The sequence below is a fragment of the Squalius cephalus genome, assembly GCF_949319135.1.
Source record: "Squalius cephalus genome assembly, chromosome: 11".
NCBI lineage: Eukaryota > Metazoa > Chordata > Actinopteri > Cypriniformes > Leuciscidae > Squalius > Squalius cephalus.
In genome coordinates, this window is record NC_137132.1 from 16757264 (window position 1) to 16773083 (window position 15820).

Below are 15820 nucleotides of genomic sequence, written 5' to 3' on the forward strand. Positions count from 1 at the left end.
CGGTAGTAAACATAACCAAATACAGAGAGCAGTAACTACTGACTTATGCCAAGTAGTAGTAGTAATAATAATAATGCTGGATTTATATAAAATGTATACAAATTTACAAGAATATGCAGTAATAATAACTATTAAGCTATGAAGTTTATATATAAACTATAATAACTATATATAATTTTTCTGCAAAATAAAAATGAAAATCATGATTAATTGTTTGAGTCTAATACTAGCCCTAATGCATTATATCATCTATTGGCCACTCTGCTCTATAGACTCTATAGATCATCTGCAATAGGCATCAGACATAGGGAAAGCATGTATCGGTTGATTGCTAATTGAAAACTAATTCAAGTGGAAATGTGTCGAGAAAATGCATGGAAGAGCCAATAATATGTATGTATATGCGAGAGTTTGTGTGCTAACTCTTGCATCTTGGTTCCTTTTTTGTACAATACTGAAGAATGTCTCATGTTCTAACCTCTTCTTCTCTACTTGCATGCTGCATGCTGTTACAAAGCAGAGACTGATGAAGGTAAAGAGCATGAATATTATATATCAGCACAAGCAAACACCTCATTTGTGTATGCGTGTGTGGTTTTACGCTGTTATCATGGTTGCCAGACATTTCCATTTGCATTCTTATTGTCTTCTTTTCTTTCTACTTTCATTTCTCTGCTGGGTTTCTTTTCTTCAGAGGTTTATAACCATGTCTTAGTCTTGAAGCTTAGATAAAACTTTGGTGGGAATATGTGCGGGTGAGGGTGGGGAGCAACGTAACTTTGTTGTCTTTTAAAGCTCAGGCTCTCTGATGTTTCTCCATGTTGTAGACTTTTCATTTCTGCAGTGCTTTTCTGTTGTTAAGACGCAAACACAAATAAAAAGCCTGTTCGCTCTCAGTTCTTGTTTATTTTTGGCATTCATCTATTCCACCAGAGGCCTGCGTTGCTCTCTCTCTCTCTCTCTCTCTCTCTCTCTCTCTCTCTCTCTCTCTCTCTCTCTCTCTCTCTCTCTCTCTGCGGCCTCTTCTGGTTGCGGCAACCTCACTGCAGCTTGCATGTCACTCTTTTTGTGGATAACTCTGCGGTTTGCTCTGGGGTCAGTCGGAGCAATATTTGCTGGAAACGTTTGAAAATCCTTTAAATTTCTAAAATGATTTTAAAAAGCTGACAAATTTGTCTGTGATGTCTAAACACTAAAACTCACAGACATAATCCGACCAATTTTGACAGTTCTGAAACTGAGGTTAAAAAAAAAATTTTTTTTACCGTTAGTAGTTCTCAACAGTGGTTGTCAAAATTTGGTACCAAAAAAAAATGTTTGAATTTATTTACATTTATTCAACCAAATTTTTATTTGATTAAATTAATCCAAATATTAATCTGATATTTAAATAGTCAAATACTTATATTTGTTAATATTATCCTGAGTTGTATATGGCCAGTGGTATGCAAAATGAATAACATTGACATTTAATGTAAAAAATTTACACTAATTTTTTTATTTATTAAAGTCTTTACCAAGTAACAGATGGATTTGAATGAATATATCACAGAGATTAACTGGACAACAAAAATGTGTGAAGAGTTTCTCCTTTTTTCAAAATTGATATGCTAAATAAGCATAATCATACTTTTAGTTTCATTTTATTGTCCACGGCCTGAACAAACCTGCGACATTTTTTAAGGTCGTAACCACTGCTTCCAGACAGTTTCAGTATTTGGTTAAAATTGCTGCAATTGTTACAATTTGGTATAAATCTTAATTAAAATTCCATATTCTAGAGATTATATAACTGTACATAAATTACATAATCAGTGAAATTGTGTAAGGCTTCCCTCAGATACCATAAGAGCCCCACAGTCATCTGTGCTGCTTCATTTGACATGGTACTTACACCATCCCTGTGCATCCCACAGCGGGCCGGAAGCAATTTGCACGTCATGAGTGGGCCCAAAAGGCGGCTTACCTCTTGGGTTGCACCCTCGAAGAGCTCTCGTCTGCTATCTTCAAACACCAGCCCAAAGGAACCTTACAGAGATCCACCTCATTCCGCCAAGGACCAGATGATGTTGGGACAGGAGACAACTCGGGTAAGATCTTTGACAATACAAGATCTCTGATACAAATGAATTGTGTTAGCTGGCTTTGGCAGTATTAATACTGAAATCGGTGTGGATGATCTCTCTCACAGCTCCAAAGATCACAGCTCTGGAGTGTCTGGAGGCCATGGCTGCTGGGCTCTACTCTGAGCTCTTTACTTTGGTCATCTCACTTGTTAACCGGTAACATTTAGATCCTCTCATGATCAGGACATACATTTACTTTTAAGTAACTTAAATTTAACTAAGACATATTTGTCACCTGATTTATTTTCAACCAACGTAATGTGTTTTCCTAATGGGGAAACCTGTTTGAAAACAGTCAAACAGTTTTGTTTTGTTTTACAGAAAAGGACCATATTTTGTGAATAATATTGTGTATACTACTATTTTAGATGGTCAATAAATATAATATACAAGACATTATATATATATATATATATATATATTTATTTATTTATTTATTTATTTATATATATATATATATATATATATATATATATAAATATATATATATATATATATATTATGGCTGTCAAACGATTAATCGTGATTAATCGCATCCAAAATAAAAGTTTGTTTTTACATAATATATGTGTGTACACGGTATATAATTATTTTCTATATATAAATACACACACATGCATGTATATATTTAAGAAATATTTGCATGTATATACTGTGTATATATATTTATATTATATATAATTTATATTATATATAAATATTTTATATCTAAATAACACATTTATTTGTAAATATATATGCATGTGTGTGTATTTATATATAGAAAATAATTATACTCCATACACACACACATATATTATGTAAACACAAACTTTTATTTTGGATGCGATTAATCACGATTAATCGTTTGACAGCCCTAATATATATATATATATATATTGATATATATTGATGAAAACATTATTATAATTTTGTTTGGTGGCACTAGTGGTGTACACTTTCACATTTAAGGCCAAATAATGTCCTTTTCATATAAAGAACATAAAGATTAGTAGTAGGAATAGGCTTTTAAGTTACCTACAGTACAGTTTCAATTCATACCCAGGTTCAATTGTGAAAGAGAAAGAAGCCTGTATTGTTTGAGGACTCTAGCCTACATTAAATATGTATCTGTTGTTTGTTTGTGCTGGTTTAGAGCGCTGAAGTCGAGTCAGCATTCCCTGTGCTCTCTGCTTATTGTGGACACTCCAGGATTCCAGAACCCAAAGTTAGCAAAGCGTGACCGCGGCGCCACCTTCGAGGAGCTGTGCCACAACTACGCCCAGGAGCGTCTCCAAACACTTTTCCACGAACGCACCTTTGTGCAGGAGATGGAGCGTTACAAGGAGGTGCAGCAGTCCATCCTGTTACACCCATCAAATTATTCCTTTTTTTTCTTAAATAAATTACACTTCTTAAATAAATTACATACTTTGGGCTGAGACTAGCTGAGTTAAATCAATGTTGATTTTATTAACATGTTTGTTTAAGAAGCGGTCATAATCAAATCTGCTTGCCTTGTTACCAAAATCAATTTACATTCAAAGTTCACGAGCCAATCATAGCTTCCGTTGAGATAAAGGTGCTGTAAGCAATGTTCTGGAACTCCCAACACACTTCAAGTTGTCATGAACTGAGAATTCTATGCTAAAAATAAATCTCTTATCGTGAATGATTCATCCATATAGGTTTAATTTTTACATTTTTTTGACCTTGTAATTTTTAATCAAAATGTTATAACTCACTTTTTTGGGGAAGATGATGGACTTCTCTTTGGTGACGTATGTCGGACTTCTCCAATCATTTAGTCAGTTTAAACCCTGCCCCTTCACAATCAACTGGAAGCTCACATTATTTTTGAGTGCAGCACCCACATCTCAAAATCCAATCAACTGATGAATAAAAAAAAAAGTCACTGTCCGGTGCCCCCCCCCCCCCCCCCCCACAGAGACCAGACTAATATTTCAGGACACTGAATTCATTCAGTGAGCTGTCTGAATGCCATTCCATACAAAACGCTTACAGCACCTTTAATCAAAAGTCTTGAAATTATCAATTTTCATGCTTGAGTTTTGATCAATACTGCTTTTAAGCCTCTTGCATTTTTTTTTTTTTTTTTGCCACAAGGCAGTAAAATCATAGAACAAGAGAAATTCTAATGATTGGACACTTGAAAAAAAATAGACACTTTTAACCTGAAATCAGTTTGCAATCATAGCTGACTAACACTCCCTCTATCCCTGTTTAGGAGAACATAGAGCTTGCATTAGATGACATAGAGTCCAGTACATCACTGTCTGTAGCAGCTATAGACCAAACCTCAACTCAAGCATTGGTAAGCAACTCTCTCCTCCCCACATCTCTTCTTACCTCCTCAGCTTTTTGTAGTGCATCCCAGCCTGTCCCCAAAGGGGCCTTATCTGGAGAATGTGTTCTTTTCAGTCTCGGCACTGACTTGAATCACTGATGTTTTCCCTTGTCTCCCACAACGTTGGGGAAAATTCATTTTGACTGCTTGAAAGTTCTAGTAGATGACTTTTGTGTCCTTTAGTTTGTCATTTGAGTGTGAACTCAACCTCAAAGTTGTTATCTATGGTGACAAGTTATTATATTGTCATATCTAGCCAGTCGTTGCAGGAGCAGCGTGTCAGGAACGTGCCTTTCTGGGATGTTAATGATACCGGAGATCTTCTTTTTCTCTGTATGTGTGGGGGTGGGTAATGAGTGGGAAGTGCCCTCACTCCTCTTATGGCACAGCGTTCAGAATCTTTGTTAATGAAAGCACTTTTCATGACATTGTCTCTCTCACAAACTGTGTCGGGATATTGCTTAGTAGTACCGTCAAATATGAAGCGTATTGGCATCAGACACATGTATGAGGCTTTATGCATATTTTTAGCTTGGAGATTATTTCTAGCTTTGATTTGACAATGGAAACTATTGTTTCGGCAGCATTTCTTCTTTGTGTGTAGTAGTTGGGTAAAATGTATATAGCACATAAAATGAGCTACAATAGGAAATAAAGGCATAGTCACAGTAGAATGATGTTCATGTTAAAATTAGTTCTGCTAAATATTTTTGTGGAGCCAGTGATGTATTTTTTCAGGATCCTTTTAATAATAGAAAATGCTTGTCATTATAAATGTCTTTACTATTTTGCATTAAATGGACTTTGACTGTAAATTGACAGTAATGTATATTAATTGTAGTGTGTATTCTTGACCGAACCTGTATGAGAGTAGTGTGGTCATGGTACCGTTACTTTTCTCAGCACTGGCAGCTTTATACTAAACACTACACAGTATAGGACATTTTATTTAGTCATTTTCTAGAAATTGCAGAAACCAATTTCCATTAGTGTCTCAGGTAAACATCTTTACTTAAAAGATTGAATTAATAGATATGTAGAGGCATCCTCAGATTAAAAAAAGGGTTTTAGATTAGAATGGTTCAGTGATGCATGACCGTTTGCAAAGACTTACAAATGGAGATCAAATGAGCGTGTGATTTATTTCTCTGAAAAGCTGCTTTGCGTACCACTATAAAGTGTTTTGAGTGCCCCCAGTGGTTGTGTTCACCGATTACAGCTTTGCGACTTGAAGAAGATACTCAAACACATGCCTGTGCAGTCATATAATCTTTCCTTTTAAACTTTTTAAATTTAATAAAGTTAAAGAAATTCATAAATTGTCAATTGAGCACTTTAGCAATTAAGTAAAGTGAAAGCGCTCGTTAAAACAACCCTGAAGAGTTAATTAGCCAGTCTGTGCCTGATGGAAATAGTACTGAGGCATAGTAAGGACAGTCTCATCAGTGTGAAAAGTAATATTCAAAGACATATTCGGAGTATATTCATAAGCCTACGTAATTTCTTTTTTGTGCTGGTTTCATCCGCAGTTATTCGGCAGCCTGCAAAGTGTCAGTGCGGTAATGCAGAACAAGAGAGAAGCCATTACTGGTATTAATTGCTTAAGTAGACAGGCAGAGTGTAAGGTTTAAAAATGCCTGCGTGACTGCCCTGGAGCTCTTACTTAATACAAGCCTTTAATGAGGAGCCCAAGACTAATAGCTCATCTTTTTCCCCCTCGTTTTCTCCTCCTCTCTCTTATTGTATAAAGGATTGTAATTGCTTTCATGTAATGACTAATGTTGTGTTTAAGGTCATTATTGAAATATGAAATGAAAAGTAAATGAAACAATGCACAGCCTTGATGAATGAAAGGGGCTTGAATTGTGAGTAAACAAAGTTCTTGAGAGAGATTGAGCATGTGCATAATTGGGACTCATTTGAACAATGTCATTGGCAAAGAATCTTCAAAAATGTGGCGTAACCTTGCCAAGAGTGGTGACAAGAATGAGTTGGTAGTGTTTTCATAAGGTTTGAAGGTGCTTTTTAAATGTGTTAATGCTGTTTGTATATTGTGTGTGTGCATAAGTGTGTTTATGTATGCATGCTTGCATGCACATTGACAAAGTTTCTCTATTCCATTGATAAAGCCTGCTGTATCATATTTGAAACACAAATTTCTAAGGCCTATAAATGATCAACTTGATCAAAATAATATGTTACATGCCTTCTCTTGTCTGATCGATCGTTTAGTTTTAGTAACATTTTAAAAATGTTGCCCTTCAGTTTGTGGTACACTGCTATGAAATCTATATTGCTTTTTTATAAAGTAAACGTAAGAATGACTTTTGTATTGTTAGTAATATTTCGAGATGAACACTTACTGGAAGCAACTTAGGTGTACTTGATTATCCATACATACTTTTTTTACAAGAACAACAAAAAAGGTTAAAATGCATCAAAAACAACAGAGATTTGAGGAATGTAATTTTTTTTAACGTACATTTTCTCTCTCAATCATCATTGTATTGCATTGCATTATATGTTCTGCCCCCCCCCCCCCCAATTAAAACGACAAAGCTTTGATCATAAAACAAAGCATTTAAATATCATCTTACTAAGACATATTATTGGCAGATATAGAGCGACAACTGATATTTTTTTAATTTTATGAAAGTAGTCTGCTATACTGTTATAAATTGATTTACATTACAAGCCATCAGAATTTCAACTGCACCAAATTGCATATTTTTGCTCAATTTGGGCCTCTAAATAAAATTGAGGTGTTTTTTTTTTCTCCCCCAGAATGAGCTCCATATTCTCACTCACTATATCATACTATATGAGCCATAGAAGACTGATGTATCAAATATAATACTCAACAAAAATACTCATGTTGTCTAAAGGTTGAATACTGTTCCATTTCAAAACATTTTTCCGACTATTTGTCAGGCTTTAACAGGGTTAAACATTGAAAATGATTTACACCCTGGCCCGAAATTGTGCTCATAACCTAAATTGGGGGCTCGTCCGGGATTTAAATCGGGTTCATCCCCAGTTTATATACAGACCCCAGTCTACAGTTTGAGTCTAACAAAGTGTTCTTGCATGTTCGTCTGTGTCCATGTGGTTCAGGTACGGACACTGGCCAGGACAGATGAGGCGAGAGGCCTGCTGTGGCTGATGGAGGAAGAAGCTATGCAGCCCGGGGGCTCGGAGGAAACTCTGCTGGAAAGACTCTTCAGTTATTACAGCCTTGTGGATGGAGAGACCAAAGGTCAGAACACAATACACCTCTCACATGCCCAACCACAAACATACCATTACTTCTGTACGTTTATGTATGCAAAGTTTATGCAACCTCATGTGCTCGACTCATCTCTCAGGCCCTGCCTTGTTGCTAAAGAGCGAGAAGGTACATCACTTCCTGTTGGGTCACAGCCATGGGACTGACTGGGTGGAGTATGATGCTCGGGGATGGTTGAGCCATGCCAAACAGAACCCTGCCTCTCAGAATGCGGCCATTTTACTGCAGGACTCTCAGAAGTAAGACCCTGATAAATAAATATCTACTAATATTAGCCTGTTGTTACATACATGTACTCCACCTCTGCAAGCGCTGTGAGTTTGTAATGTGAAATATTTATAAGTCAGTGATAAATCTGAGGCTTTGATGTCTTCTAGCATTTTCCCACTAAAATGAAAGCTCTACGGTTTAATGTTAATGTATGGTTTAGGTTTAACAGCCATAAATTAGTATTGTATTTTTATTGTTATTCTGTAAATTCTTAATATTATTATACTCATTTTTTTATACAGTACAATAGTATACCAATAGCAATATATTTCTTCATTGTTTTTTTTAAATAAAACAAATTGGAAAAACAAACAAACATGGAGGCGTTAAATGATCAAGCTCATCCTGTGTATACTCTGGTTCTTCCTCTGCAGGAAGAATATCAGTAGCTTGTTTATGGGGCGTTCAGGAGGAGCCACAGTTTTGTCAGGTTCTATTGCTGGGCTTGAGGGCGGATCACAGCTGGCCTTGCGCAGGGCCACAAGCATGAGGAAGACCTTCACAACTGGTGTGGCCGCTGTTAAAAAGAAGTCCCTCTGCATCCAGATTAAACTACAAGTGGTGAGTACTTAAAACATGATAATTACATCCATATACTAGTGCATTCAAAGGAGCTAGACAGAGCGAAACTTATTATAGACCTGCTTGATAATAACAGAATGCAGGGGTCTCAAGAGACCCTAGAGCTAAAACTCAGCATGCTAATTAAAGCACCACCACTACAATATGTATAAAAAGATCAATATGGATATTTTTGATGGCCGATGCAATATCTTAGTGTACAGGGTGGCTGATATAAAGCTGATATATCACATCACACTATTTAATTTAAAAATGGTAAGTAACACATGCTGCTATTAAATGTATATTTATTTCACATAATGTTTACGAATTAGAAATAATTACTCGGCCAGTAATTAAAAAAAGAAAGCTAAATATCAACCAATATATTGGCCTTGGCGATATATATCGCCGCCACTAATCGTGATCCATTAGTACAGGTCCTCACATCATAAAATCGTATTACAATGTGGTCAAACAATAACAGCGTTTCTGAACTTAATGAATGTTGTTTGTTTTCTTATAGGATGCACTGATAGACACAGTGAGGCGGTCCAGGGTGCACTTTGTGCATTGTCTGCTTCCTAAAGCAGAGACTTTGTCTGGGGATGTGAAGGTGCTAGGAGGACCCTCACCTCGCTCTGGGGAGATAGAGGCACATGGAGAAAGTTGTGACAACGGCCTCATGCAGCTGGATGTGGGCTTGCTCCGGGCACAGCTCCGCGGTTCCAAACTGCTCGACGCCCTCCGTATCTACCGCCAAGGTTAGAGTTTAAAAAGCCAGGCATTATAAATGCAAGATAAAGACAGTGAATGACCCTTGTTATAGATCTGTGACCTTTATTTTGAAAAGAATGTAGAAAAATCTATGAAAAGAGGAAAGATTTGAAAGTTCAGATTTACCATGCAGGCTTGACTTTTCCGAATTACGTGTTTTTCTCCCAGGGTTTGTTGACCTTTGAAGTTTTCTAGGGCTTATGTGGTCAGGCACTGCCTAGTGTTCTAGATGTCTTTTTTTATTTTTATTCCATTTTTTGGAGATGCTCATGGACTTATTTTGTTCAGCGCTTTAGAAAAATCAACAAAATGTCATTGGAAAATGTTTTGGCACATCCCAAAGCCCTGAGTAAACAGAACATTCTCTAGATAAGTGACTGACCAATGGCCTCATCATTGCTCACTGCTGAACCTACACAAACTCTGTAGCTTTCTAGAATCTCACACGTCCTTCTGTTGTAACGCTCCTGTCATTTGGCTCTCCTCCATCCTCAAGGTTATCCCGATCATTTGGTCTTTTCTGAGTTCCGTCGCCGTTTTGATGTACTGACTCCCCACCTGACGAAGAAACATGGACGGAACTACATTGTAACTGATGAGAGAAGGGTGAGTGTCCTTTTTATTTGTGTGTTTGTGAGGGTGTTGTTTCTCCGAGTGCTGTTTGGCTCCTCCTTCATGAGCTGCTCTTCCATGTAATTGATTATGACAGTGCTCAGGGCAGAGAGCTGTGTTGTTGATTAATGGGCTATATTACACATCTTTTCCCCCTTAATCTTGCCTCTGCTCTGGTGACAGGGCAATAAAGGGTTTAATCAGTTCCCAGAGTGATGACTCTATCAGTGGCATCCTGTCCTATCACTGACCCTGCTATTGAGTCTTCAGAGACCTGTAATGTCTTAATGTCAACTTCATGTGGATGTATGTGTCTGTGTGTTTATATATATATATATATCTCTCTCTGAGAGCACGTAAAAAGAATTGACGCGCTAGATATAAATGCAGGGCTCGACAATAACGACTGCCCAATGACCAAGAGTTGACGGAATGGTCCCTGTCCCGATTGGGCCAGTGCTACATAAATGTTGTATCATTTGCAGGTGTTTTTAAGCCTTGCCAGTTTAAACATTCAAGCACACAAAGACACGAAATAAAACTCAATTCAGAACTTGCACGCTGTGTGAGAAGTTTTGTGTGTGCACGCATCTCAGACAGCACACAAATAACTTTTGTAACTTTTTAATACGGTTTCATCTTTATTTAATTTATATAGTAAAGACTATGGAAAATAGTAACAAAGAATGAACAAACATGTCCCCTTTAACTGTTTTAAGCCAGTTATTTATATCATTTGCTGTAGTGTGTTAGTAGGAAATATCAGTTTACATTTCCAAATGTTCATTTTGTCATTAATTGTAATAATCCAGAGAATTTTTTTGTATGCACAAGGATACTGACAACAGCCGGTATGATCCACACGGAGATCTGATCTCACCATCATCGAGTCCATCTGGGATTACATGAAGCAACAGAAAAAACTGAGACCGTGTACCTCGACAAAAGCTGTTTTAATTGCAGTGGGTGGTCACACCAAATATTGATTTGATTTAGTTAATAGAAGTTAATTGATAAATCAAGTCTATTTATGACATTATTTTTTAAAGTATCCTCACTTTACAGCATTTTTACACAAGTGCCTAAAAGTTTTCACAGTGCTGTAGCTTTGCAGGAAAGTTTCTTCAAGTGTCTTAGAGACGTTGCTTCAGTTCTTCTGAATTTAGTTGTTTCTCAGTTTTTTCCTGTTTCTTTATGTAATCCCAGATGGACTCCATGATGGTGAGATCAGATCTCAGTGTGGAACACCGCCTGTTGACTGCTTGTGCATACAAAAATCTCACTGGATTATTACAATTAATGGCAAAATGAATGTTTGGAAATATTTCCTACTGACACACTACAGCAAAAGATACAAATAACTGGCTTAAAACCATTTTTGGGGGGGTGAAAATACTAACATGCCTTAGACTTTTGCACAGCACTGTATATATATGTGTATGTGTACTGTATGTATAATTGTATGCAACTCTCAACAATGTTAGTAAATCACTCGGGTATGCGACCATGTTTCACTCTAGGTTACTAAAAAAGGTCTTTCATTTATTAGCTAATGGCTAGTAAATTGTACAATTTCACTCACATGTGATTGAGTTAGAGGCAAAAAGTTTAGCGCAGCTATAATTTGCTGAGCTTTGCGCACTGTCGCAATTGGCTGTGAGCACCCTGTGTCAAAATAAAACGAAATAAAACTCAATTCAGTACTTGCACGCTGTGTGAGAAGTTTTGTGTGCGCACGCATCTGAAGCGTGTGTCCAGAAAGCCGCTTCTCAGACAGCACACAAATAACTGAATTGAGTTCTCTATCATGTCGTCTTGTGCTTGAAAGAAATTAACACAATTTCAGACAAAATTATGTCAAAATGCCAGTCTTGGCGAGTATCCTAGTAAACATAAACGGTTATGTCTCAAGTGAGCGTAAATAGTTGAGATGCATGTGTAACAATTCATGGATCCAATATACTGATACTATGTTTTAAAGTGACAACAGCCTAATAGTCTTGCTGCTGTCTGTGTTTTTAATGTTTATCAAACAACAAAAGACTCCCTAATAAATCACTAACTGCTCTTGACTGAATTAACTTTTGTAACTTGAATGCAGTTTCATCTATATTTAATTTTTATAGTAAAGACTATGGAAAATAGTAACAAAGAATTAATAAACATGTCCATACTTTTGACTGAGACTATGTATATTATATATCTGTCTATTCCACAGATAGTAGTTTATACTTTTTAGTATACAAACATGTTACTGGCTCAAATAAATGCATCTCTGCAGAACGATCTTTGTTTGCATGTTGGTTTAGCTGTTTTTTACCGAGGTCTCGCTGTGGTAACCAAACATTAGCAGATTCCCCTTTAGACCTGTGATGCATCTGCAGCTGTTCAGTCTGAGGCTTGGCCTTTTGCTGGTCTCTCACTGAACCTGTTCACCAGTCGGCCCCTGTGCCCCTGCAGAGAGCACTCAATACATCCCTGTGGTCTTAGCTCAAACTCTATCCATTAGTCATCAGTCCACCGAGATTTTTTTTAATCCCCTGCCCTGTTGTTGTTTGCCTGACATCCTGTCAGGAAGAAAGCACTCATGGGTGAGTAGAAGAGAGAGGTCAAACATTAAGACAGTTGTTTGTGACCCAGTTTCCCCAAGCTGGGTTAGCTTTTCGACAGAAAGAGCTCCCCAGTCAGCATACTGTCCTCTTGGTGCCCTGAAGTGGATGGCACACTAGATCTTTATGCCTGTCTCACTGTTTTATACATGTGTCTGTGTCTCTCTTTGCGTTACAGGCTGTCGAAGAGCTACTGGAGTCCCTTGAGCTGGAAAAAAGCAGCTATCACATGGGCTTGAGCAGAGTAAGTAATACTTACATTCACCCTCTAAACTAAACGTTAAAAACAATAATGTAGTTAGCGATATTAGACCCAGAAAAGGCTCATTTATCTGCATTACTCAATCTGTTCTATTCACTCTGGCCAACAGAGTTTTTATGTAATTTACGTTTCTGCCATCAAATGCAGTGGTGTACAGTGGTGTTCTGAAATGAGGAGCCAAAGTTCTCACAATTGTTTTTTATTTTTTTATAAAATAAATGTATGTTCCTGTTACACTAAATGTTGCCACATTTTTAGGATGAATAAATAAACATAACTTACACTATCCAGAAAACAACAACCAAAACAGTTCTATTTTGTATTTTTACATTAACAATGTAATTATTGTTCTATTTATTAAAATCAGTTGTGGCAAACAAAAGCTCAAGCATGTTCGTTTGAGCTTCCACAAGAGGTTTGTTCTCGGGCGTCAAGCTGGTTCAGTTGAGCTTCTGTATATGTTCGCTGATCAATGTTAAATATGTGAATAAAATGCCAAATTCAATCTGGTCATCATATAAACTGATTTCTCTTCAGAAAATTTAGACTAAACCTCACAATTCATATGGATTAGTTTCACGATCTCTTTATGAACTCTTTGAAGCGTCAAAGTTTGTTGCGTAGCTGTCTATGGAGGGATAGAAAACTTGCAGATTTCATCAAAAAGATCTTCATTTGCGTTCAGAATATGAACGAAAGTCTTACAGGTTTGGAACGACATGAGGGTGAGTAGTTAATGACAAAATTTACATTTTTGGGTGAACTAACCTTTTAATCTTAACCAGTGGTGTCATTGTTGGACAGTGTCACTTTAGAAAAGTGATTTATACACTTTTTAAAGTGTTAGTTCACCCCAAAATTAAAATTATCCTATACTTTACTCACCCACAAGCCATCCTAGGTGTAAATGACTTTCTTCTTTCAGCCAAACACAATTGGAGTAATATTAAAAAATATCCTTGCTCTTCAAAGCTTTATAATGGGAGTGAATGGTACCATTTTTTTGAAGCCCAAAAAAGTGCATCCAGGCCTTTTGAAGCGAAGCGCTGCGTTTTTGTTAGAAAAAGATCCATATTTATAGCTATGATCACTGGTTTCAGGTTAAGGCCATACACTAGTCGAGTTCCGGCCAAAGATTGAACTCTGACCCGGCGTAGGAGTACCATAACCTTAGGTGAGAGTAGATGCCTTTCACGGTTCAAATAGGGCTTGGCAACAAACTGAAGCTCATCCGACATTTCTCTGTAAAAATTCTCATTTTAGTCTTCTAATTCGTGACCGGTGTTTTGTATAAATATGGATATTTTTCTTACAAAAATGCATCGCTTCGCTTCAGAAGGCCTTTATTAACACCCTGGAGCCGTGTGGAGCACTTTTATGATGGATGGATGCACTTTTTGGGCTTCAAACAAAATAGTACCATTCACTCTCATTATAAAGCTCTCATTATATATATATATTTTAAATATAACTCTGATAGTGTTTGGCTGAAAGAAGAAAGTCATGTACACCTTGAGGGTGAGTAAATTACGGGATACATTTCATTTAATGGCATATTTCATAATATATGCATTGTTTTATTTTTGTACTGTGGAGTTTTTCATTCAGCTTTTTGAGGAGGTACTGACTCTCATGCATCCTCAGAGGAAACGCCCCAGATCGAAAGGCAAATAACCGATAGGCTTCACAAATAGTCAAAAAAAAAAAAGTATGTGAAAAATTGCGATTTCAGAAAAGTGATGATAGACATTTCATGTAGGTCTATTCCTGATGCATCTAGTTACAACTCGTTTTGAAGCAGCTGACAATTGTAACTAATCATAGACATGTCTGTTGAGTGCACTAATGCTGTTGAAACGTTGAGCCAATTTGAGTGCATTTAAGCCTGATCTATCGGTGCATGTTTTCACTTTTGTTCGCGGTACAACAGAAAAATGAGCACCGAGGAAATGTGACTTGAAATTTTGAATTATTTTTAAGTTTGCTAGATTTTGGGCTGCTCTTTTGCATTGTAGCACCCAAAAATGTCCTGCAAGCAAGTCAACAAAACTGGAATGCTCCCACTGTAGCCAATACAGCAAGATTTATTGAGAATTTCATTCATTGATTAAAATGGGAGCATTCATGGGAGTCCTGGACAATCAGCGAGTTCATGCTGAACTGCTTTTAATCTAAATTAGTAAATTAATTACTTTTACAACATCAGGGTTATAAATTGACAGTGTTGTTTTTGTCAATCATAATCATCTTAAAAAATTACTTAACTTTTTCAGTCCCTCTATGTTATGGATCAGTGCATTGAGTCAGCTTGTGGCATACAGATTCGGCCTGAGTCACGAGGATCAGTTCCAAACAGATGGCATGATTTCCATTTAGATTGCCGAAACGTTCGCTTCTTCTACACCTCTTAGACACAGACTGACTTTAATCCGCTCTGCCGCTGTGCTCACATCTGGACGGAAAGTTTGGCAGGGTGGGCTTTGGCCAAAAAGACTCATCTCCTCCTCTCCTGTTGAAAAAGCACTCTCTGCTCTGGGCCGATGCTGTACCCACAATGCTTAACTGCAGATGGGACATGGCTGGCACCGTTGGCAGGCCTCATTGGCGGGCATGTTGGAGCATGGAAGACAATTATTGTGAGGTTTTCTGAGATTGTATGAACTCTCCTCGAAGGTTGCACTCTGGGTCTCCCCTATACTTCAAATGATTAAAGCAGAAATCCTTTTGTGCATCTTCTGTAGACGAAAGATTGATTCTGGCGAGGCACCGGCTTGCTTTGTTTGGTTTACTCTGGCTTGGTGCTCGCCGATAACTCACTACAAACACCAATCAGCACAGCAAGTTATTGTGCTTTCAGACAAAGAACAGCAGCCTTGAGAGAGAGCCAAAATAATCACATTCTGATAAATAGCTGATTACATAAATGGGAATAGAGAAAAATGTGTCCAGGAAATACACAACTGATTACTT

The 15820-nt window shown here is 37.2% G+C and overlaps 1 protein-coding gene across 6 annotated transcripts in view; it reads left to right on the plus strand.

Moving 5' to 3' along the window:
- myo18ab (myosin XVIIIA b) overlaps window positions 1–15820 on the plus strand; it is a 106542-nt gene that overhangs the window by 49281 nt on the left and 41441 nt on the right. For 3 of the 6 annotated variants that reach the window (XM_079885566.1, XM_079885568.1, XM_079885567.1), the window contains 11 exons: window positions 518–532; window positions 1917–2090; window positions 2192–2282; window positions 3262–3454; window positions 4354–4440; window positions 7588–7729; window positions 7839–7998; window positions 8404–8590; window positions 9117–9354; window positions 9864–9973; window positions 12767–12832. In XM_079885566.1, coding sequence (XP_079741692.1) covers window positions 518–532; window positions 1917–2090; window positions 2192–2282; window positions 3262–3454; window positions 4354–4440; window positions 7588–7729; window positions 7839–7998; window positions 8404–8590; window positions 9117–9354; window positions 9864–9973; window positions 12767–12832 — 1463 coding nt within the window. The remainder of the gene's footprint in view (window positions 1–517; window positions 533–1916; window positions 2091–2191; window positions 2283–3261; window positions 3455–4353; window positions 4441–7587; window positions 7730–7838; window positions 7999–8403; window positions 8591–9116; window positions 9355–9863; window positions 9974–12766; window positions 12833–15820) is intronic. The other 3 variants (XM_079885570.1, XM_079885569.1, XM_079885571.1) reach the window with 1 other exon arrangement.